Source organism: Passer domesticus, chromosome 12 (assembly GCF_036417665.1).
Source record: "Passer domesticus isolate bPasDom1 chromosome 12, bPasDom1.hap1, whole genome shotgun sequence".
NCBI classification, from domain to species: Eukaryota; Metazoa; Chordata; class Aves; order Passeriformes; family Passeridae; genus Passer; species Passer domesticus.
The window spans coordinates 7330419-7353900 of record NC_087485.1 but is presented as its reverse complement, the minus strand read 5'-3'; the positions used below and the strand labels follow the sequence as shown (position 1 = coordinate 7353900).

At 50.6% G+C, this 23482-nt stretch overlaps 1 protein-coding gene and 2 non-coding genes across 3 annotated transcripts in view; 1 reads left to right on the top strand and 2 right to left on the bottom strand.

The window, feature by feature from the left end:
* Positions 1 to 23482, bottom strand: part of VAC14 (VAC14 component of PIKFYVE complex) — a 59553-nt gene that overhangs the window by 35262 nt on the left and 809 nt on the right. The window contains exons 2-12 of the mRNA XM_064387232.1: positions 20796 to 20946; positions 20007 to 20174; positions 19250 to 19312; positions 18160 to 18267; positions 17268 to 17377; positions 16195 to 16301; positions 14513 to 14647; positions 14098 to 14250; positions 11964 to 12018; positions 5427 to 5571; positions 5072 to 5137 (exon numbers count right to left, since the gene is read on the bottom strand). Coding sequence (XP_064243302.1) covers positions 5072 to 5137; positions 5427 to 5571; positions 11964 to 12018; positions 14098 to 14250; positions 14513 to 14647; positions 16195 to 16301; positions 17268 to 17377; positions 18160 to 18267; positions 19250 to 19312; positions 20007 to 20174; positions 20796 to 20946 — 1261 coding nt within the window. The remainder of the gene's footprint in view (positions 1 to 5071; positions 5138 to 5426; positions 5572 to 11963; positions 12019 to 14097; positions 14251 to 14512; positions 14648 to 16194; positions 16302 to 17267; positions 17378 to 18159; positions 18268 to 19249; positions 19313 to 20006; positions 20175 to 20795; positions 20947 to 23482) is intronic.
* TRNAG-GCC (transfer RNA glycine (anticodon GCC)) lies at positions 13023 to 13093 on the bottom strand. Its single transcript has one exon. It is a non-coding gene; the product is annotated as a tRNA-Gly (tRNA).
* TRNAG-GCC (transfer RNA glycine (anticodon GCC)) lies at positions 21781 to 21851 on the top strand. Its single transcript has one exon. It is a non-coding gene; the product is annotated as a tRNA-Gly (tRNA).

The following is a 23482-nucleotide window of genomic DNA, read 5'->3' as shown; positions in this document are numbered from 1 at the left end:
CTGCCCACCCTTCTGCTTTTGTAGATTCCTCACTGTCTCTGCTGCTGGGGGTGTGAGGGCCAGGCCTGCAGCACCCAACATTGTCACAGCTCAGAGCACCCCTTTAAATGTGTTTAATTAGTGCACAGGGAGCTTAACAGGCCACCTGATGCCAGTCAGGGCAGGATGCCAAGGAGGTATTTAACAGAATCATAGAATCCCAGAATATGCTGAGTTGGAAGAGACCCACAAGAACCATCGAGTCACGGAATCCTTAAGGTTGAAAAAAAAAATCTAAGATCACTGAGTCCAACTGCCATGCTCACAACCAAGCCATGTCCAAGTGCCACAAGTTGAAGGGCAGGGAAAGATGCAACACAGGTCCAGCTGGTGGAATGGGGCTGGAACAGCCCTGGAGTATCCCTTCAGGCCATGCTGTGGGAGGCTGGATGCCTGCAAACCCTTGAAACTCAACACCCACAGACCCAGAGCTCATGACAGGCAAAGGGTTTGCTTTTATTTGCTGTCTCCCACCCACCACCTCCCTCTGCACGCAGGGAACCAGGCACCCAAAGCCCAACTCACCAAATCCTGCATCCTACATCTCCATCCTACCCTAGACCCTCTCCGAGTCAGCTTCCCAGGACAGAGATTGCCTGTCCTCCATGGCAGTCAGGTTTTCTGTGGTTTTAGTGTGCTCCATAACTTCTCACCCAGCAATGCTACAAGCACCACCTCAAGCCCAGATTGCCAGTTTACCCCAGTTGCTCACTATACACATAAACTGCATATACATACGTATATGTAAGTTAGGAAATTGTGGTCTGAAACTGGGGCTAAGCCAAGAAGCTCCCTACGGATCATACTCCCCACAAAGAAACTTCCTATTTCTGCAGGATGCAGCACATAGATAATTGTTAAACAAGGTGGTCTTGAGTCCACTGAGAAAGCATCACCCCAACTTCTGCTTACAGGCTGCTTCCACTTATGGCAAACCAGGCTAATCACATTTTCCACTATCCAACTGGAATTATACACATTTCTTTTTACCCCATTTCAGTCCCAAGCTCATCCTCAGGGTCCCTCTTGAAAACCAGTTGCCTCTTTGCCTCAGTACCTCATAGCTTTGAGTCTCCCTTCAGAGAAGCTTTACCACCAAAACAAGTTTTAATAAAGTCAGGCATACATATATTACAGTTCTCCTCTTTGCAGTCTTTAGCTTACACCCTCTGATTTGCATCAGGTCACAATATTTCGGCTGTGGCAGGTGAAAGGCCAGGAGCTGGAAGACAATGGCTCTAAACCCAACAGAGCAAAGCTCCTAACCAAGCCACACTAAGACAGCTATTTGCTTTGGCATAAGCCTTTGTTCAGTGCCATTGTACTGGGGTCGGGTGTGACAGGAGAAGCTCGCCAGGATTCAGTGTGACAGCAGAGCTCAGAGCAGGGCAGAGACCTGGCTTTGAAACCCTGCAGTGCTGCCGCAGGACATGCAAAGGAAAGAGATGACTATCAGTATATGACCATCCCAGGGTTTTCTTCTAGTTTAATACTGGAAGCCCAAGAGAGGGCAGAACGTTTCAGCTTCTTGTGGGAAGTTAGCTTGAGGGCCACGTAAAGGTTCAAGCACATCACATAATGATTTAGGTTGGAAAGGACCTTTAAACACCATCTGGTTCCAACCCCCAGGCCATGGGCTAGGACAACTTCTGCTAGATAAGGTTGCTCAGAGCCCCATCCAACCTGAACACTTTAATGGATGGGGCAGACACAGATTCTCTCAGCAACCTGTGCCAGTGTCTCACCATCCTCACATGGAAGAATTTCTTCTTAGTAACTCATCTAAACCTGCCCTCCAAAATCAGCAGCAGCCAAGGCTTAGTTCACTCTAGAAGGTCACCAACTCTTGAGGAGACTTCTGAAGGAAGTGCTTCTGTAGTCAAAGCCTTGTCCAGCCACTGGGCAGGTTTTCATGTTAGCAGAGTTGAGGAAGCCAGTCTATCCTGCTTCACATCAGACACCAGCTCCACCTCATGCGTCATTCCTGCATGACTCAGACAAAAGTCCCAGCACAACTTTCAACCCCCAACAAGATTGAGGGGAGCAGATAAGCAAACAGGAACATGTTCAGCCATAAAGAAACCACTCCATTTTGGAGGCAGAAAAAGGAAAACAAAGCAAAGAAAGAAACTGAGTAGCGTCACTGCTTCACAGTTTTCTCAGAGATGCCTCAGCTCCTGTTGTGTTCACTTCAGCTCAGTGCCCAGATCCATTCAGAATCCAGGGAACAGAGAGACTACATCCAAAGCTGCCTTTGCACCATGAACTTGCAGGAGGGGGCAATCTGAAGAACATGTCTTCTTTTCAGCAGTGTCTATCAGCAGTGGTGCCTTTAGCCTGCAGGTGGAAAGGTCCCACTCACTGCTCCCAAACAGCATGTCCTAACTTTTCATCTTCCCTACCATCAGTTTTTCAACCAGGACAGCAAGGCTCCTACAGACACACCAAGCAGACAGTACAGAAAAACCTACTCCCAGCAGGATCTGGTTACGTCTTGTAAGGAAGTTTTCAAGCACATCAAATTTTAAGCAGGGCTTTTATAGATTGCCTTCAAAAGCAGGTCTCAAACGCAGGACAGAACATCTCCCTGTCAGGAAAGCACAGGAAGCAGCATGAGGTGACGCAGTGCAGCAGCACAGCATCTGACAGCCAGGAATCCTGGATCCTGACTTGTCTACATATCAAAGGGAACTGCCTGCTTCAGCTTTGCTCCAACTTCTCTGTGCTGCCTTTGTGAATCTTAACTACGTCTCTTGACCATTTCTTTACTGGCACAGGAGAATTGGGTAGGAAGGGGAATAGGAGAGATGGCAGAGATGACTCAGGACACTGCAGATGCATCATGAGATACTGGCCCCTGTTCAGCACACTGGAGGTGGTGCAACACCCTGTGCTACTTGAATGACAAAAACAGGGGGGAGAACTTAAGGGGCATGGATCTGGCTCCATCCAGCGTGAGTCTTCCTTTGCTTTGAGCTTGATTATTTATGGCAAGTGCAGAGAGAGACTGAGAGCAGCTCAGCAAGACAAGACCTTAAAAATTCAGTCTGGTGCACAGACTAGCACTGACCCTCCAAAGCCAGATTGTTCTTTGGTGAGGAGCTGGTGACAAACAACAGCTCCAGGGCACATCAGCAGAATGACAGGTAGCCTCCAAACTGTGTACAGAGGCCAGGGGAACTCTAGGCACTACAGAAAGATATTCAACCTTGTTGGGAATAAAGATGACACTGACACTGCTGCCAAGTAGGTTCCCTTGGGGAGGGCAGCATCACAGGACAAACACAAAACCCCTCTGAAGATGTGTGTACACTCGTGCTACACCACACAACATGCACAGCCCCATCTGGAAAGAGGAGGGAAATGCTTCCTCATCAGAGCTGATGTTTAGCTCACACAGGCTCCCATGTTGACCAGGTGATCCCCAGGCTGTTATCCAGGAGCTTCTGGGAGGCAGGGGGGTCACAGCCTGCAGGTGACATGGGACAATATGACTTTGCACACAAATACTGCACTGTCTAAGCAAGCACCCCACATCCCCTTTCCTAACAGGCACTGACACAGCAGGTTAGTTAGTTCAGAGTGTCCTCGTCAATCCCAAAAATGTCCAGCTCAAAACCTCTCTACTATTTCAGTCATTTCTATTTCCTCTGCAGAAAGCAGCAAATCTGGTTGACAGCCAGCTGAGTGGTGGTGTTTAATGGATTGACTCGTCTATGGATTTCCTTACAAAAAAAAAAAAAGCCACCTCCAAACATTTAAATAAATAGAAGCCAGGATTAAATAAATCAGCTTAAAATTACTTTTGAGCCATTCCCAGTTATGTCACATGGAGGAAATGCACCACCAGGGTCCTTTCTTCACTGTTTTTTTCAAATATTAATAAGCAGTGTAATTGCAACATGACTCACTGAGATCTCCTGCCAAGCTGGAGAGACTATCTGCAAGATGCAGGCTTTCTAGAGCATTGCAAAGGCAGATGTGTGCTTGGGGACTCTTTTGGAAAGGTCTGCATTGTAAGCAGCAGGGGATGGAAAATGGCCAGGCAGTTGCTTGCCTTTGCAAGTCATTCCCTTGCTTGCTCATTCCCTTCCCTCCTCTCTTAACGACCCCTCACACATGGGATGTATTGCAGGATTGGAGTTTGGTGCTCTAAGCATGTAAGGCACAGCATAGCATGTGATTTTTATTCCATGAGGAAGGTCTGGGATGAGAAACCAGCCAGGATCATTTGTAGTTCTGGGCCAGAGGATCCAGCTGATGGCAGAGGCTCTACCAGTGCCTGGGCCAGCTGTGGGCCATGCTGCTGACCTCCCACCCAAGTGTTAAAATGCTCCAGGGAACAACTTAGAGGGGGATAAGACAACAACACCACCAAAATTGAGATGACTGGAACCAGAGAAGAAGGGTGAAGAAGCAAGACAAGGAAACAGGAAAATGGTGCAGCACCTTGGGAGGTGAGAGATGAAGAACTCAACAGTAGAGCAAGCTGGCTCAGTTTGCTGTCCAATTATCTTTGCTCACTTCCAAGCTGAGTGGTTCCCAGCCAGCCTGATGCCACTGGGCATCTAGGGCAGCCCTGCCAGGCAATGCTGCTGTTGCTGTCCAAGCAGTGGGTGCTGCTAAATGCCTCATGAATATGGATTTGGCAGGGCCAGCTTGGACACAATCCCCCTTGCGTCTTTACAGAGGTTGTTGCAAAGCACCTGAATTCCCACTCAACAAGGTTGTTACCCAGTCCCATGGGTGATACCCCATCTGCAGGCAAAAAGGATTCTTAGAGCTGGCTTTGAAGGATCAACTCTCAGAGATGGAAAACGTTTATACATCAGAGAACCCCCAAGACAGCAGGGTTTTCAGCTGAGCAAGTACCTGCAGGCTCTGCATTGGGTCCTCTTTGGTTTGGCCAACAGAATAAAACCCCTCAGTGCCAACACTGGCCAAGCCTCACAAAACACCTCAGTCTCACCAAAAAACCCAAAGCCCAGCTAGATGTGGAGACAGTAAGTTTCCAGGATTTTTGCAGACCTACCTCATCTGACTCATCTGAGAGGGTCCGCAGCAAGATGGGGAAGAGGCTGTCGGTGTGTCGGAACATCTGGAAGCAGAAGGATGGCTGGCATCAGTCCTACAGGCCTGGTCATGCCCAGCCACAGGACACTTGCCCTGAGGGAGGCTGCCAAGAGCTTCACCAGCACTTTCCATCTGAGCTGGAGAGCTCTTCTTCTTCAAGCTATGGGGTATCTAGCAGCCAAATCCTTCTCAGAAAAGGCAGATGGACACATATTTGCCAAACTACCAAGACAATTACAATTTGCACTGCTATCAAGGCAATGGAACAGGCTGGGAGCTGACAAGCTCAGTTGAATGCTGAGTCCCCAACTTACCTTACGAGGAGTCTTGATGTACAAGTGGTAGAGCCATTTCAGGACTGCAATTCTGGTCATCATCCCAATGGATGTGTCGCTAAGGTGGTAGTCCAGCACCTGAACTATTCCATCCAGGTTCAGAGTCACCTGTATCCTCTCACAGCTGTGTGGAAAGAAAAGAAGCTGGTTCAGTGTAACATCCAGCTCATTCCTCCCATGATGAGGAAGTCTACAACTCTCCAGAGGCTGCATCAAACACCTCAGCTCAAACCCTCACTAGTGCAACACACTAGATCAGACTGCTAGTCCAACCAGGCCCTGAACATTTCCAGAAATGGGCCATCCACAACCTTTCTGTGAAAACTATGTCAGTGCCTCACCATCCTGTGAATAAAGAGTTTCTTCCTAACACTGAACCTAAATTTTTCCTAGCTCAAAACTGTTCCTCCTTGTCCTATCTACCTATGTAAATAGTCACTCTCCTTTCTTATAATGCTTTGGAAGCAACAGAAATCTTTGTTGCTTTGAGTGTTACCACTTTTCCCAAAGCAGCTGGTACCTACACATGGGAAGACACCACTCTAAATGAAAACATAAGCATGGCTGTGTGAGAAACTGGTCCATAGTGCAGGTGCCAGATTTGGGGTTCAAAGATTAGAGATCCATAAAATACACTCAGAATCCACCTAAGGTTGACCAGCTCAAACAGCTTCAGAGAACATTAACCCATGTGTACTCAAACTCCAACCTGATGAAGGCATCCAGGTTCCACTGATCCCAGTGGGTTTGTGCTGAGAACTGCAGATGGTGACGTGCCTGGCAGTGAGTTTGGGATGCAGCTCTCTACTACCACCCTGCCTTGAGACCTTCATCTTGCTCCCAAAAGATCAGGGTAACCCTTCATCATAAACAAGAGATGAGAAGAAGTAACTCGCTTAGTTTGCCTGGACATTGTCTCTGTTAGAAGCTGACAGCTGCTAGAGACTCTTAGCTCTTGGTCTCCCAGTTTTTCTCCCTAATATTGGGACCTGCATTGGGATAGGTGACCCCAACATAGAAGTTGCCATGACACAGCATTTTTATGTCCTGATTGTGATCCTGAAATCTACCTGATGGTTTCCCACCTCCTTGACAGCATGAGTATGGGAAGTATCTGTCACAGGAGACTCATTTAGGGAGAGATAATGGTTTGAACCAAGACGGTTGGAGAAGACCACCAAGGGGAAGCTGCACTCAAGAGCCATGTCACGCCTCTCACACCCAAGCTACTGAATTATTCAAGGCTGGAGCAGGCTCTTGCCGATTTTTCCAGTGTGCACCGAGCTGCCGTGCATCTTGTTTGATAAGAAATCCTAAGGGGCAGATTTCTCACGGTATAATTTGCAAGTAGAGCTGTGGCTTAATAGGATTTGATCTTCCCCAGGACACACGTTGTAAGGGCGAGACGAGGAGGCTGCAGCCCCTCAGAGCCCTGTGGGGATCTGACTGCTTGATCTTCCTCACGTAACAGATGCTGGGGGCTGCAAATTGCATTTCACTTTGATGTTGAAAACAACAGCCGAGGGTGAAATGCTCAGACACACAGAACTGAGGGGAAGGAGGGACCCAGAGCACGATGAGTTTGGGAGAGATGTCCAAGGGAGCAGCATCCCAGTTCATTTCAGCCAGCCTGAATGAACACTGCATTTGGTTTTCCTACAAAACCATCTCCCATGGCAGCTGCACAGCCTGCCATGCTCCCAGTACAGAGATGGAAGAGAATGAAACCTTGGCCCGGTAACACCTCCACACCAAATATACACATTGCCTGCACATGATGGGGGAAAGGAAACCTCAGGGTAATGTGTGTTTTCAGAAGCAAGAGGCCAAAAGGACAGCACAGAGAATTGGTGCCTGAAGCTGGGCAGTTTGGAGGTGGCTTTGATGCTGTCATATCCCACGAGCTCCATGCTGCTGTGAGATAAGTGCGCAGGATGCAGGGTGTCATGGGTTGCCACAGTACTGCTGTCTGCTGATGCTGGACTTCTAACAGCACAGTAGCAACTTGCTTCTACAAGCAATTTCCAGTCTGGTTTGTGCCAAAATCACTTGTGAAAACCAGTTTTCCATCACTGCTCTTGATGCAGTACCTGAGCAGAGCCTGGGTGGCTCAAGCCAAAACCCACCTGAGAGGACCCCAGGAAGTGGCTGGAGCACCAGGCTGACCTGGAGCCAGGCAGCCCCCAGCCACACTGTGTTCCTCTGCCCTGTGGCTCTGCTGGGCTCAGCTCCCACTAGGAGGGATTGCAGCTGGGAAAAGCTCCTCACTGGCTACCCTCTGTCCACAGCTGCTGAGATAAACCTTTTAGGGGGGTTGCTGGTGGGAAGCAGCTTCTTTACTCAGCACAAAACCCATGCACCACCACGAAAGGAGAGAGGTCTGACGAACATGGGAAACTGGGCTAAAAACCTCTCACCAATCCTCTGGGATGCAGTGCCACCAGACTGTCATGGGCTACCCCCCTTCTCAGGGGTTATGGCAGCAGCTGAGCACTGCTGCAGCTCCAGAGCCGGGCTCGCAGCTCAGCCTGGCTCTCCCTAATCCCCAGGCAGGAGGGAGCGGGAGCAGCAGCAGTGGCATTGCGTTAATGTGATCCTCCAGGCCGGCCGCGCCGCCTCCCAGCGCCGGCATCTGCGGCAGGGCAGATGTCACATGCAATCACTTCCATCTAACCCACTACCCCAGATTCTCCTCTGGAGGATGAGCGTGGCCCTGGCACCGCCCCCGCTGTTCACCTGTGACAGCGAGAACATGCTTTTAGGGCAAACTGAGCAATGATGGGGCTGTGCCAGCCTCTCACCTCTGAATACAGGGAGTCTTTGCTCAAGCTCAGTGGTGGGGCAGAAGACCCATCCCACAGCACATCCCCCCATTTCAGAAAGCACCTTTCAGCATGGGAACTGAGCTTACTTTCCCACTACATTCAACCCACAGCAATGTTTTTCACTCCTTGTCCTTTATCAATCCATTTTCTCACTTCTCCCCTTTCTTCAAGGGCTTCTGCCTTCTCTCTCCTCAGCAGTCACCTCTTCTCTGCCAATGCCTGAGCTGTCATCTTTCTCCTGGCCTCCTGCCTGGCCCAGCTGCTTTCCTGACCCCATTTTCAGACAAGGTTAAGGTCCAGGCCAGGCTCTAGCCTTTAGGCAAGCCCAGCAAAACGGCCTTGCCAAGGGTGGAAATATCCAGGTTCTTTCATTGTGGTCCAAGTCACAAGGGCAGCTCCCATACAGGCTGGCAGCTGTGCTGCTCAACCGGCTCGAGCCAGCGGCCAGGAGGTAAATAGCTCCTCTCTGCTATTGGCCCCACAAGCTGTCACTTTCTTGTCCTTCATTGCTCTCATTTCAGTGCTCTTGGCTTTCTCTGCTTACTGCAGTTTCCAAGATCTCCCAGGGAAGCGATGAGGCCAAGGTCTAGGCAGAGGCATCCAGTCCAACAAGCTGGAGATCACTGTGACAAGGGCTGGGGCAGTGTGCCTGGGGTTCCCCTCCAGCTCAGCCACCCAAGCATGAAGTGGGAGCAGCAAAGGGAAGCCATCTCCTCATTCCAGGCTGGAGAGAAGGACCAAGAAGAGCCATCCTGGACCTAAAGACTGTGCAAAACAAGCTGCTGGAGAATGGGATTCCAAGGCAGGCTTGGTACCTTAGCTCAAAGCAAGCCATCATGCTGCCTCCAGCCAACCATTCTCTGGGTGCTGCAGAGCACCCAACACCATTCCTATTCTCAACCAAGGCTCTGGGCATGGGGGTACAGCAACTTCCAGCATGAGACAAGCAGCAGCTATTTTAGCTTTGTAGGAAGCACTAACTACCACATTTAAAAGCCTGGTTTGATTGCAGGCTCAGGCAGTTCAGCCACGTGGCAGCCACTTGCCCTTTCTGCAGAGCAACACACAGCTTTACATGTCCATGACATGTACATGACAACCACCTAAGGCATGAAGGCTTCCTTGCCTCAGGAAGTATCACAAAGGTTCTTCTTGGAGATTTCATGTCCCTTATCTAGTTTGGTGAGGGACTGTGATCCCATCAACCTTGTCCCATCATGCAGACAGCCTAACGCTGACAGCCTCCAGCTGTGCCTGACCCTCTGCCCAGTAGCACCATCAGGAAGTTGTCTCAAACTGTCCAGGTTTCGTTGAAACACCAATGCAGTTACAAGAGCCTAAAAGGCACTTTCCAGCTGTTTTGGTCCACTGACACAGGACAGACATCTGGATCTTCTCCTGTGGCAGCTCAGACCAACGGAAGGAAGCCCGGGCTCTGCTCCAGCAGCCATGCTTCCACCTCCCCTTCCTGATCCAGGCTCACACCAGCTAACACAGCAGCAGCATGCTCAGCCAGGCCATGAGAAGGATCCAGTGCCTTTGAAATGTGGTTCTGGTCCACTTCCAGTGACACTTTTTGCAGAAGCTAAAGTAGGGCCCCTCATCTGGATGGGGAACCCCAAAACCTCTTCAGCCCTGCACAGCCAGGCTCTCCCAGCAGCCAGATGCTTTCTTGGCACAGACACAGTCTCCATCTCCTAGTGGATGCCACCAGGAAACTCCCTCCAAGTAAAGCTGGCAAATACTTGGGAAGAATTTTGGAGCACGTTTTAGGAGCAAGGGTGGTTGCATGTGTCAGTTTGTGGCCACAGGAATGTACCCATCATCCATGTATTGAGCAGTTCATCCTTCTTGGATGGCATCTTCCCAGAACATGGCCCTCTGCAGACACCAGGCCGTGATCTCCTCTGCCCCAACTGACCAAGGTCCTCCCTTCCCTGCTGCAGCAGCACTGTCCCTCTGCAGGCAGCTGGGGAGGGCAGGGGAAAGGGGCGTGAGAGCTGCATGCCTGGCGCTCGGCCATGCTCCCTCACTCGATCGCTGGGGGAAGCTGAGGGGAGGGGGGGAACGGGGGATGAACAAAAACAGAAGCAGAGTGACTTCATCTTAAAAGGCAGCTGCAACTTCCTCTGTTTGCAGGCTTTCCAGCTTTTCCCAGCAACACAACGGGCTTCCCGTGGTCCTGCCTTGACACCCAGTGGGCATTCAGCGTGCCGGCAGCTGCCGCTCTCCGGTGTGAATTATGGCTGCTCATGGCCACGGGTGCCAGCTCCCGCCTTCCTCCGGCTCCAGCGCCAAGCCAGGCAGCCTGAGCAATGCATGGAGCACCAGGCAGATGTCCAGGGCTCCTGTCAGCCATGTACAGCCCTCCCCCAATCCTGTGTCAGTCCCCAAAACAGAAGCAGTGGTGAAAATGTTTCAGGTCCCGACACTGGACCAGCAGAGAGGTCACAAGGGCAGGTAAACCCCATGGTAAAGACTGGAGTCTCCTGTTGAAAAGGGCAAAGGAGGGCTCACCAAAAAGTCCCTCTGCACAATCAGGGCTCTTAAAGATATGGAGGGTCTTGCCTTCTGTCCTAGATCGTTTTCCCTGGTGGTTGAGTTGCTGACAGAACATTTCAGTTGAGCAGCTGCTCTCCTTCTGGCTCTCAGTGACACTGGGACAAGTCATCCCAGCTCTCCCTGCTTCTGACCCTCTTCAATTTTCATTCCCCCTCTCCCTCATGTACAAGATCTTCAGGACAGAGCCATGGCTATAACTTGTCCTCTTGACTCAATGCCTCTTCCTTTTCTTTCCCCACCCAGCTCCCCACTTCAGCCCTATGCACATCCACTTCTGCACTTGCTAAACTTCAAGGGCCTAGCAGGGTCAGGACACACCAACCACAAAAAAGCCAGGGAAAATCGTTTAACCACCATAAACCAACATTCAGGTGCCAATGAAATTACCTGTACTTCCAAGAGAGAAAAAAAAATTAAGGGTATCATTAAGACCAAAGAGTAGCTGGGCTGTGCAGAAATGCAAAAAAGGAACAGAGAGTACAGACCATCAACTTGAAAAGCTGATGCTTGCACTGCTCTGGGATGTATTGTGATGGGCATCACGCTGGTAGGATGCAGCTAAAGCAAGGCAATCCTATTTTAGGGATCACAACAACAAATAAAAATAAGCATCAGCACAATTAAAGTGTTGGAAATCACTACCTCTGAGTAAAGAAACTGCAGACAGCAGGAGGAAAGGAAAGCTATTAGAACAGATGGATCTGTCCCCCAGTTCAGATAGCTGGATGGGAAGAAAGGTATTTGCAGGAGAGATCGTGCTGGGCACAGAACTGGTACAGGGCTGACAAATGCCACAAAAGGCTGGCAGGTGGCCAAGAGCTGTGCAGCCCCAGGTCCAGCCCCACAGGCCTGGGCTCTGGTAGGCTGCCAAGTCAGCAGCATGGAACAGGGGCAGTCTCCTCAGGGAAGAAACACCTCAGTTCAGCATACAGTCAAGACATTTTGGTGCAAATACATCAGAGAGAAGCAGTCAGCTCCTAGAGCATCTCCAGTCATCCACCCTCCTGGGACCCAAGAGACCCCAGCTGCCCCCCAGCCAGCCCAGCCCCTGCCCCTGCCAGTCATTATCTGTACCCCAAGAAGCCTTCCCTTCTTCTCAAGCCCCTCTGAAGTAACAAACAGACCCTACCTGCTTACTGTGAAGACACCACTGTTGCTGGAGTCACCAGATGCATCCAGAGAACCTGGGGGCAGAAAAATAGGAGACACAGCTAATGATGGGTGGTGATGGGGAAGATACACAGCAGGACTGGGAGGCTGGAGAGCTGCATGACCTTCTGCAGACATCACCAGTCATTGTCTGAGGGTCCAGGGACCCAAGGGATCCTGCCTGCAGTGAGCATTTTACTCTCCTTTTCAAGACCCTCTCTGCTGCCAGACAAGCTGTACAGAACTGCACTTACCAGGAAAATGCAGATATGCACAGCTTCAGACCACTGCCCCAAACTGGGTCCCCTCCTCTATAAGAGAGACCCAGACACATCCTGCTGATGGTTTCAACCATTCTCAAAGAAGTAGCTCAGAACTGCAGGGCTGCCTTTGACCCTCTTGATTTCAAATCCTAGATATACCACATGCACAGTGAAGGTAGACCCCAAATCAGGACATCTCCACTTGGCCATAGCCTGACTCCAGGTCAAAGCCAAGTGACTCAAACAACTTTCCAACCTCTGCTCCATGCTAAAACTGGGTCTCATAAGCACGGTGACAAAGCATTACAAGATGAACTTGACTCTTTGTGCCCCCTTGTGCCAACAGCCTCTACTCACACAAGCAACATCACCACATCAGCACACCCAAGGAACAGAGCTGAGTTTCTCATAGAAAGGCATCACAATTTTATCTGATCCTGACTGCTTCAACGTGCAATTTGACACCAAAGGGGCTGAGAAAAAAAGCAATTAAGCTTTCCGTTGACATTTTAAAGCTCTTCTGTGATAGATTTTAATACAAGACATACAATACTGCTGTGCTACAGCAGTAAATTTTTCTGCTTTATCTCTTCTAGTAAAAAAAACTGTACAGAGTTAGGTAATGAAAGCTGTTGAACCTTTATTGAAGACTAAGATGCTTATTTAGACTGATATTTTGAGGTGCCTGGATAAAAACCAAAAAAAAAAAAAAAAAAACCACCAAAAAACCAAAAAAAAAAACACAAAAAAAAAAAAAAAAAGAGGAAAAAGCATGTTGCATTGGCCGGGAATCGAACCCGGGCCTCCCGCGTGGCAGGCGAGAATTCTACCACTGAACCACCAATGCTGCGCTGTGTGCTGCCCCGTGCGCCTGTGGCGTGCTCCTGCCACCCCAGCTGCTGCCCACGCCCCACTGCCACCGCCCCCTGCCCCGCAGCTCCCCCAGCAGCTCCCAGCTTCCCCGCCTCCCACTGCTGCTGGCGGACAAGGAAATCCTTCAGTCTTCATCCCATCCTGCTGCTCCCCCTCACGGCAGGATTTTCCAAAAGCCACTGGTGAGGGTGTTACAGGAGAGCACTGGGCTGAAGGTGCAGCTTTAGAAGAACTCAGATGAGCCTTTGTGATTTAAATATTAACACATTTCACACACCTGGACAACAAAGATGTGTTGTGCCAGAAGAAATGTTTAGTCATGTTAGGACAGCAGCATCCAAGGGGTGTTGGATGGGGGCTAACACCACTGCTGCTCCCAAGCATTGATTCACGGGCACCACTTAGTTTCTTTTCACTTGAACCCTCCTTCAGGTCTCCCATCCCATTTGCAAACTTTTGCCTTTTATGTTCTGGAAATTTTAGGACTGGGACAATACCTGCAAGATGGTCTGGAGAGCACCATGAATCTGGAAAGAATCCAAAATTCTTCTCCTTTCTCTTCTCTACCCTTCCCCACCACACATATGCTCCATGAATGTGTTGATGCTCTCCCAGGACTAACATAGCTCTCTGAGCTCTTCTTTGGGTGATGATGCCTGCTCCCAAACTAGAAATTACCTTTTTCAGGTCAACTTGATGACTAAGATGAAGGGGAGCATGGTGAGAGGATGGGGATGCTCACCAGGGCACACAGCAATGCAGCACCACTTGGGCTCTACGTCAGACTCTCATGCAGCTTGCAACAAGCGTGTCTGTCTCACCAGAGGATCATCTAGTGCAACATGTTTCCTAATAAAGCACAGAGCCCCCATGTACTCTTAGCTGCTTCAGGACACCAAACCAACCCAAGAGCTTCTCTTGAGAACATTCTCTTGACCTTCCTTACACCTCCACTGGTCCAGACCAACTGGGACTCACCGGTGGTCACTGCCTCTGGCCTGGAGAGGGACTCCTCCGAGGTGGGCTCTGCTGGTATGGTCACTGATGGCTTGGCCTCATCCATTTCATCATCCTCTGGGATGACCAGCTTCATCAGGCTCTGGTTGCACACATTTGCCACCTCCTTGATGTCTGAGTGAAGGCAGTGTAAGGAACACGCAGTCCCACACATGGGCAGGTGCTGGCCATGGAGAAGCCACTGCATCCCCACCAGAGCTGCCCCAGCCCAGCTACTGAAGCCCCCTCACATCCAAAGGGCCAGTGTGGATGCTAGCACTTGGTGGGAGAACTTTTCCTGCACCACAAGGGCAGGACACAAGCACTGGAACGGGCATTTCCCTGCAGGATGCTGTAGCAGGAATGGAAGGGGAGCAGCTCTGAGCTACAAGGATACTCTTCTTGCGGTCGTCGTAGGACAGACACGGCAGCACAGCGGTCAGGATCCCTGAGGAGTAGGGCAGCATCACCCGGCCAGCCAGCTGGATGAACTCCCGCATCCAGCACATGGCTGTCAGCTGGATCAGGTCATCTGGAAGACATGAGACAAAGGTGAGGGAAAGGGCATCACAGGCTCCACAGGCCAAGGACCACCTGCAAACAAGGAGCTGCCTCCGCTCCATCCCGGGAGAAGCTTATCTGAGATAATTTAGTCCCAGAGGAGATCAGTGAGACCTGAATTTCTAGTAAGCTTGAGATCACAGAATCACAGAATCATGAGGTTGGAAGAGACCTCTAAGATCATCAAGTCCAACCTATGCCCTGACATCTCAACTAGACTATAGCACCAAGTGCCATGTCCAATCTTTTTTTAAACACATCCAGAGATGGTGATTCCACCACCTCGCTGGGAAGACAATTCCAGTGCTTTATTATTCTTTCAGTGAAAAATTTTTTCCTAATATCCAACCTATACCTTCCCTGACGTAGCTTGAGACTGTGTCCCCTTGTTCTGTCAGTTGCTGCCCGGAGGAAGAGACCGACCCCCACCTGTCTACAACCTCCCTTCAGGAAGTTGTAGAGAGCAATAAGGTCACCTCTAAGCCTCCTCCTTTCCAGGCTAAACAACCCCAGCTCCCTCAAACGTTCCTCGTAGGGCTTGTTTTCCAAGCCTCTCACCAGCCTCGTTGCTCTCCTCTGGACACGCTCAAGTATCTCAATATCCTTCCTAAATTGAGGGGCCCAGAACTGGACACAGTACTCAAGGTGTGGCCTCACCAGTGCCGAGTACAGGGGGAGAATGACCTCCCTGCTCCTGCTGAATTGAGATGAAACAATCATTAGGTTTCAGTTATCCAGTTCAACCCATAATGCAGGTATCTTCATTTACAAGTATTCTGTCAAGCTTCCCTATGCATAATGACATTTCTTCAGTCACACCCACTGCAGCTGTGTGTCTGGGTCTACCATTATTCCTAGAGGTGGGGTTTTAACAACCTCCCTAAATTCTGGAAAAGGCACCACTGCCATGGCACTCTGTTGATGCAAGGCCAGATTTTAAGCTTAAACAGTGTAAATTAATTGGAGTTAGTTTAATCAAGAGCAACCAATCTAAGTCTATCTCCCAAGAAACCCACTCCCATTCAGCAGCATTTACAGAATGCAATGAGCAAAACTTGAGAACAAGATCCTTCTCAGGAAACACATCCAGCTGCAGCTGTAACCCTCTGCCTACACAGCAGACCCATGGGAGCCGTAGTGCAGCACTGGCACAGAGCCCACACACATCCTTGACACTCTGACCTATGCACCAAGTGCCACCAGAGGTTACAGTAAGACCTTAAGGAGATCCTCCTAGAAGTGCTGGATATCCACAGGTGCCAAATATTTTTTTAGACTACTCCATCTTGGAGGATGCCAGACCTGTGTTGTGTTTGGGGGATCTGCAGTACGAAAGCAGCTGTGCCAACTACAGGAGAGCTGCCTGTTCCCTCCTTCCAGTAGGATTTTCATGAACAATGACAAAAAAAAAGGTGAGCAGCTGAGCTGGTGAACAGCCAGCTAGAAAACTCCTGGACTGAATCTATAGTTGGCACCACAAACCAGGAGGCTGGCTACTGCCTGGTCCTGTGCACTCACCTGCTGCCTGACAGTGGATCACCAGGATATTGGCCATTTCTGCAAACTTCACACTGGAGGGATTCTTCTTGATCTCCTTGAGGAATTCCCCAAGAGCCACCTCACACCTGTGGAGAGGCAGAGCAGCTGGTCAGTGCTCCATCACCTTAGACAGAGCAATTAGGGAGAACTTATGGAGACTGTCTTCTCCAGGTGCACATGGAGGGATGCTGGGGGCACAGCAGAAGTGTCTTTGCACAGAGGCAGGAAAGATGAGGCTGACAAGCTCACCCTGCCCCACAGCAGAGACTGCACACAGGTGCAAGGACAGAGGTGATGGCAGCACAGAGCCCCCCACAGCTTCCACAACTCCCCCACAGCCACCCAGGTTCTGTGGACATGGAGCTGCCTGGGATGAGAAGCAGTGGGGCAGGTGGTACCCAAAGCTTTCAGTGCTTGCTCCTTGACATGTGGATGCTGGGAAAAAAAAGAGATAGGGAGGATCCAGAAAGGCTTTGCAGCAGGATATACCCAGGCCAGTCTCACCACTTATGCCCTACAAAACCAGTCCAGCCACTCTCTCCCAGCACAAAATGCCAAGATCCTTTGACTTCCATGAGAACGTGCAGACATTCCTGCGCTTCAAAATGCCTCTGTCTTGGGACCAGCAGTGTATCTGTGCAGCAAGCTCCCAATCCTTACTTCTCTTCTCCAGCCAGGAGATGCTGGGCTGGAGCTCTGCCTTGCCAAGAAAGTTTCTCATGCTGCAAGTTTCTTCAGAGAGCTCATGCCCATCCTAGAACCACACATGAGCCTCTGTGGCTCTGAAGTCACGTGCTGGGAAGGCAACAACTCAACCAAGCCAAAACAGCAGTTTGTCCCCCAGTTCAGAGAATGGCATCCTCCTTGACCACGGGACAGGGGAGAGACCCTTGCTAAGGACACTTTGATCCACTGCCCAAGCCAATTTGTCTCCCACCACACACATGGAGCTTCACTGCAGTTACACACGGGAGTTGAAAATTAACAGAAAAAGTGATGGGTGAACAGCGAACATGACACAGTCCTTGCAACCAGCCAGCCTCCACACTCACATTTTCCGTATCTCCTTGCTGTTGTCTCCCAGGATCTGGAAGAGTCCATCTAGGATTTCTGGAAGGTAATCCAAGAGGTTGATATCAGGCACGGACTCCAAGACCAGGATCTAGATCAGGGAGGAATATGAAAGAAGAGGTGAGTTTTCAAGACACCGACTAACATCACCAGCCCAAATCTGACAGGATACTGAGGAATTCAGAGCTGAGCTGTGTGGGGTAGGGGGAAGGAAAAGGGGACACTGTGGAGTTGCTCATCTTGGGAAGCAGCTGAACTAGCATAGCAAGCAAGCAATCGGCCTACAGCAGTGCTACATTTCCAATCACAACTCTGCTAAACAAAGCAGGGATCAGGAATGACTGCCAAGACACATCCAGGCAGACCTGGGGTGGCAACAGTACGGCTGAGAGGTGGATCACAGAGGAACATATCTCCCCAGACTTCAGCCAAGCACCAAGAGCTCCTGCTTTGCACAGAAAGGAGAGAACAAGTGGAGATCCCTTGACTCCTGGAGAGCAACATCACTCCATCACCTCTGCATGATGGAAAGCAGCCTAGCACTATCCCTTGGGAGACTGTAGCCTCCAGAGCACATTTATACAAGCAACACTTTGAGTGTACTTTCTAACTTGATGTGCCATGTCCTGAACAGGCTGGCAGAAGTGCACTGCCATGTCCCTGCCACTGCAACAACAAGATGACAGGAGCAGGCCTTTTAAAGAAGCAGGTAAAAAACTCTGCTGCCTTAAAAACCTGCCCAAATAAATCCAGGTGCCTGAGCTCACACATCGCTGTGGATACCTGCAGCTTGCTTGGACATGGGAAGCTGATGGGACACAGTACCCTGGAGTTCAGAGTGGCAGGCACACACACAGCACCCTGTGTACCTACCCAGGATATGATGAACTGGCGGGCATACTGGTTGTTGGAGTAAATCCTCTCCCGCAGCAGTGGGATGAAGCCTACCAGGTCGAACTGGTTGCTCTCTGTCACGATATCCTGCAGAGCCCAAGCAGAGGGTGTTAGAATGACTGCCAGCATGCAGCAACCCTAACCCAGCCTTTTTAAGCCATGTGACAGGAAAAAGATGACAAGCATGAGTCTGCAGGTCAGGAGACCTGGGAAGAAGGAATCATGCAGTTTTATCCAGGCAATGAGCTGGCAATCCCCCTCAGGCAGAGACTAATGCTGAGCACGACCCAGAGAAGAATGCTCCTGCTTGCTGCGTGCCAGCCTGGCTAAACAGGAAGATGGGAAGCTTCTCTGATTCATGTCTCAGTGCTGTGCTGCACACATGAGCAAGCACTTCTGATGCAGCCACGTGGACTGGGGTGGGAGAGTCCCCTGACTTCCCTTTACAGCTCTTGCCACACGCTTGGTAGATTCTGCTGCATGGCCGAGTTCCTGGCCTTGGTGCAGTGGAGCAGATCTCCCAACAGGAAGGCTTGCAGGAGCAGACTGCTGTGATAACAAGGAGCAAGGGCAGGACCTGGTACCTGCTCACCTCTGAACAGCAGCAGAAACGGACCTGGGAGGTCTGTGGCAGTAAAAGCCCATCAGCAGCCAGAACAGGAACGGGAACCAAGCCCACATCCTGAAGTAGCAGCAGAAACTCCACTCACGTTATGACTCCCTTAGGCAAGGGATGGAGAGCAGAGGAACAGCCCTCCTGCTGCCTGGCACAGCCAGCACTGCAACCCTCAGACTCAAACCTTGCTTCCACCAGCTCCCATGAGCTGAATGCACACATGGCACTGCGTTAACCCACCAGCTCCTCCACCCAGCTGCCTGAGAAGGCCACCGGAGCCTTGATCGAAGAGGCTGCAGTCAGTGACAAAATAAAATAAAATGTTTTACAGCAGCCACAGGACTGAGGTGGGATGGCTTTAGCAGCTGCAGCCTTGGGAACTGATGTGTTCCCAGCCAGGACATGGCACTTGCATCCCAGCTTGCACCAAGGACTCTTGGAGAGCAAAAATACCTTGAGAAGGCGATCAAGGAGCTCGGAGCCACTTTTGACATTTGGGTCAGGATCAGCAGCCAGCTGTGAAAGACAGAAACAAAGAAACATTGCAACAGTGGGTCCCAGGCCTGCCCCCTGCTCTGCAGCACAGATCCCAGTAGGCTCACAGGACTGTTACTCTCCTTTGACAATACAAGGAGAGACATACAGAAGTCCCTTTATCTTCAACTTCTTATTAGTCTCCAAAAAATTCTCCTGAGAGACTTCCTAAGAGGGAGATCAAGCACATCACCTCCCCAAGCTATGCAGGTTTTCATGGGCCAGCAGTCACACTCTCCAAGAACAGAGAAATGCAGGTGACCATGAAAATCTGCAAAGGCAGACACACACAGACAAAGTTTTGACACTACAGACCAAACAAAGCCAAAGTGCTGCAGAGCCTCTTTACCTGCAGCAGCCCTCTCAGGCTCATTTTCTAACACAATTCAACAAGGAGCAGGAGAATACATCCTGAAGGTGAGGACAGACAACAAGGTATCTTACAATCAACTTCATACCCACAGTATTAGTGGCTACTGTGTAGAAACTGCTCATTTTGCTGATCCTTGTGGGTCCCTTCCAACTCAGAATATTCTGTGATTCTGTCCTTCAGACCTGTCTGGGTCAAAGTAAACCAGTTTGCTTGGAAAGAAAACCTTGGACAACTTGGTTTGACTTGGAGATGATGACGACTAGTCCTCAAAAAGCACACGGGGGTTAAGAGGAAGCTTCTTACCTTGCTGAGGCCATCAAAGAGCACATTGAAGTGTGGGAGGACAGAGCCCCTGGCCACCTTGACAATGTTGTAGAGAGCCTCACAGGCGTAGTACCGCAGTCGACTGTCAGCATCATTGAAACACGTCAGCACTGGCTCAATCAGCTCCTTCAGGTACAGCCCAGAGTCCTGGGGGCACGAGGAGACTGCTTAGCTAAGGACCATGCCACAGAGAGTGGGAAGAGATTGTGCTGCCCTGGAACATACTGCAAATGCTCAGGCCTGTGATGGCTTTAGTGCACCTATGCTGGGCAGGATTTACTAATGAATTTTGAGTTTTATTACTGAATTTTGTTATTCAGGTACACTGAGAGCAGCAGGTTTGCTGGGCATCTGCCTCATCTCCTGCCTGCAGGGCAGAGGGAGCCACAGATGGATTTCTGTGTGGGCCAGTGTCAGCAGTGCACAGCAGGAGATGGAAGAACTGCAACTCTGGTCAGCTCTTTTAACACAAACTAGTACCCAACCTGCTGAGTTGAGTCCTACTGCTGGAAACTGAAGAGGGACAGAAGCCTTTACCCACACCTAGGCAGCTGCCAAGATGTAACCCAGGCCAGAAAGTGCTCCTGGGCCCAGAGGGCGTGTGGCTGGGTGTGCTGGGGAAACTCCAGCACAAGGCAGTTGTACGCTGCAATGCAGGGAGGGAGCTGGGGAGCTGCAGGGCCACCAGCCTGACTCTTCCTATCACACAAGAGGAGCTGCTGCTCTCTCACCACAACCTGCACAAGCCCAAAACCCCACCATACCCACCTTGCCCAGGGCAATGGAGCAAGCAGCGAGGCCAATGAGTCCTCCTTTGCGGCTGTGGGGGTGCTGGGAGAGCGCAAACTCCTGCGACAGGATCTGGATCACGTGTTTGATCTGGGATGTGTTGTTCTGAGCCACAAACTCTCGCACCAGCCTGGGGAGAGGACAGGGAGGCACACAGGGAGGTTTAGGGTCTGGCTGACACAAACATTGAGGGGCTTGGTGATGGAGACAGGGACTTTCAGCCACAACAAGCACCCGAGAAAGCAGTACTGAAATGGGGAATCCTTAAGGAACCCAAAAGTGAAACCAGTGCTCTCCCCTCCTCTCTGCTCACAGCCACCAGCAGCTCCCTGCCCTCCTGCTGCTCCAGCCTGCAGCCTCAGACACTGTTCATAAACTTTCAGCCCATGATGTGCTCTCAGGGGCCAACCCAGTGCAGTTGTGTGCTTGCAGAGAAGTTACCAGGTCTTCAAACACCCTCTCCAACACCACAGGTTATCAGGGTCATTTACCCCCAGCATGGCACAGGACAGGGGCTCAGCATGCACCCAGCTGGTGGCTTGACAGGGAATTGCTGCCCACCAGGCCTACACACAGTGCCATGGTTTTGAACCCTTCCAGCCACCCATACAGTGCTTCAGTTAATATCCCATATATATAACTTTACTACCAACAGTATATCTCAATATATTCTTAAACAATATTTAACAAAAAGCCAACAGTTTCCATATACAATACCTGCTTCTCCCCAGGCACTTGCAGCTGTGGATGAAGAGACCCATATCCCTGCTCCTGCCTACAGAACTGCTTCCAAGTCCCAGCTTGCCCACCCAGCCCTTCAGCCTCAGCTCCTGTTGGCAGAGCTCTTTGCCAGGCAGGGAGGCGCAGGCAGCTGTGCAGGCAGGGGGGCACAGGCAGCTGTGCAGGCAGGAGGGCACAGGCAGCTGTGCAGGCAGCTGTGCAGGCAGCTGTGCAGGCAGCAGGAGCATTGGTGGTTCAGTGGTAGAATTCTCGCCTGCCACGCGGGAGGCCCGGGTTCGATTCCCGGCCAATGCAGTGCTCTTTTCCTCCTTTTTGCTTCCATTTCTATCCATAATGCAGATTCAGGCACCTCGAAAACTGCCCAAATAATCATCTTTACCTTAACTGCCAAAAAAGGTGCAAAAGCTTTCACTGGTTAACTGCACAGAGGGTTTCTTTGGCACTAAATGAATCTCACATTCTTAAACAGGTCCACTGGCCACAGGAAAACCATTACCAAAGATGTTTATGAACTTTCCTCTCCAAAATTACAAACACCAGCTCTGCTCTCATCTCACTCTGTGCAAAGCAGCTGCTCCCTTTTGCCCTGGGGATACCAGGCAGTCCCTCCCTAGTCCAAAGCCAAGTTCTCCAACAGTTACAGCCTGATCCACATTCACAGACTGCTTTAGAGATAATGGCTCCATTTCCAGTCCTGCTCCAAGAAGAGAAACACACTGAGCTTCAGCAGTTATCATTTTACTACCGACGTTTTACAGATGCAGCTTTGTTTAAACATGAGTAGGTTTACAGACTTACTTCATGAGCTTAAAGCACTCAAGATTTAATTAATGAGGCAAAAAGTGCAGCATCAGAGCCTGAAAGCATCAGGAGCTGTTCCTGCATTATCAGCTGAAGGAGGAGGTGGTTCCTGAGTAAAGAGGCAGCAAGTCTCTCCTGGCTTGATGCCATGGACATGGAAATGATGCTGCTGGGGCCATTCTGTGATGGGTTTTAGATGAACTAAACCTGTGAAATCTGTAGAAAAGTTTGGTTCTTGCCTTTTTCCTCCTAGCACTCTTCCCAAGTTGTACCTCCAGCTTGATCAGATGAACGGCCTGACCCCAAAGCAGACTTTGGTTGGTGTAAGGCCAGCATAAACCCTTAATCCTGGGGCAGAGTAAGCTGGAGCAGAGCTGCTTGGATAAGGCACAGAGTATCACCCCTCACAATGCAGCAGAGAAGTTACTCAAGTGCTCCTGAGGCTGGAGTTATGAGGACACTGCAAGAATCCCATCCTGCAACACTGCAATCCACCCAGTAAATTACTCCTATAACAAAGAGAGAAAATGAGAGCAAACTAAACACACCAAACAGCAGAAGGGGCTCGCTGGGTTGGGTTTGAACCAGAGCACACGCTGCCCTTGTCCCAGGTGCCATTTTTCTCTGCTGACCTCTCACACAGCACCCTCCGTGTTCCAGGCAGGCAGTTCCCACACCACATCCCCCACTGAACTCTCAGCACAGCAACTCCATCCTCACCTCACCGACTGCCCCGAGTGCCTGACTGCTCCCCTTGCAGGCTCAGCATGGCCACATCTCCCACCCAAAACTCACCCACCAGTTTGGACCATCGCCCCCAGCGCTGTGCTGGGCTGCACCCTGAGGCGATGTTTCAGATCTCCTGCAGGAGCTGAGCTCTCAGGCACTGCCCAGGGAGGACACAGCCCTTCCCAGGGAAAGCTGTGGCCAAGCACGGCACCCAGACCAGCACAGTGAGGGTGAAAAGACAGGCAGGGAACACACACAAGCAACAGCAGAGTGGCACGGCCACAGCAGAAGGTGCCTGCAGACTTTGCCTGGCATGCTCCTTTAAAAGGAAGGCCCCAGATCTGCTGGAACAGCAGCTGAGCAGGAAGAACCAAGGGCAACACCCCATGGCCAGG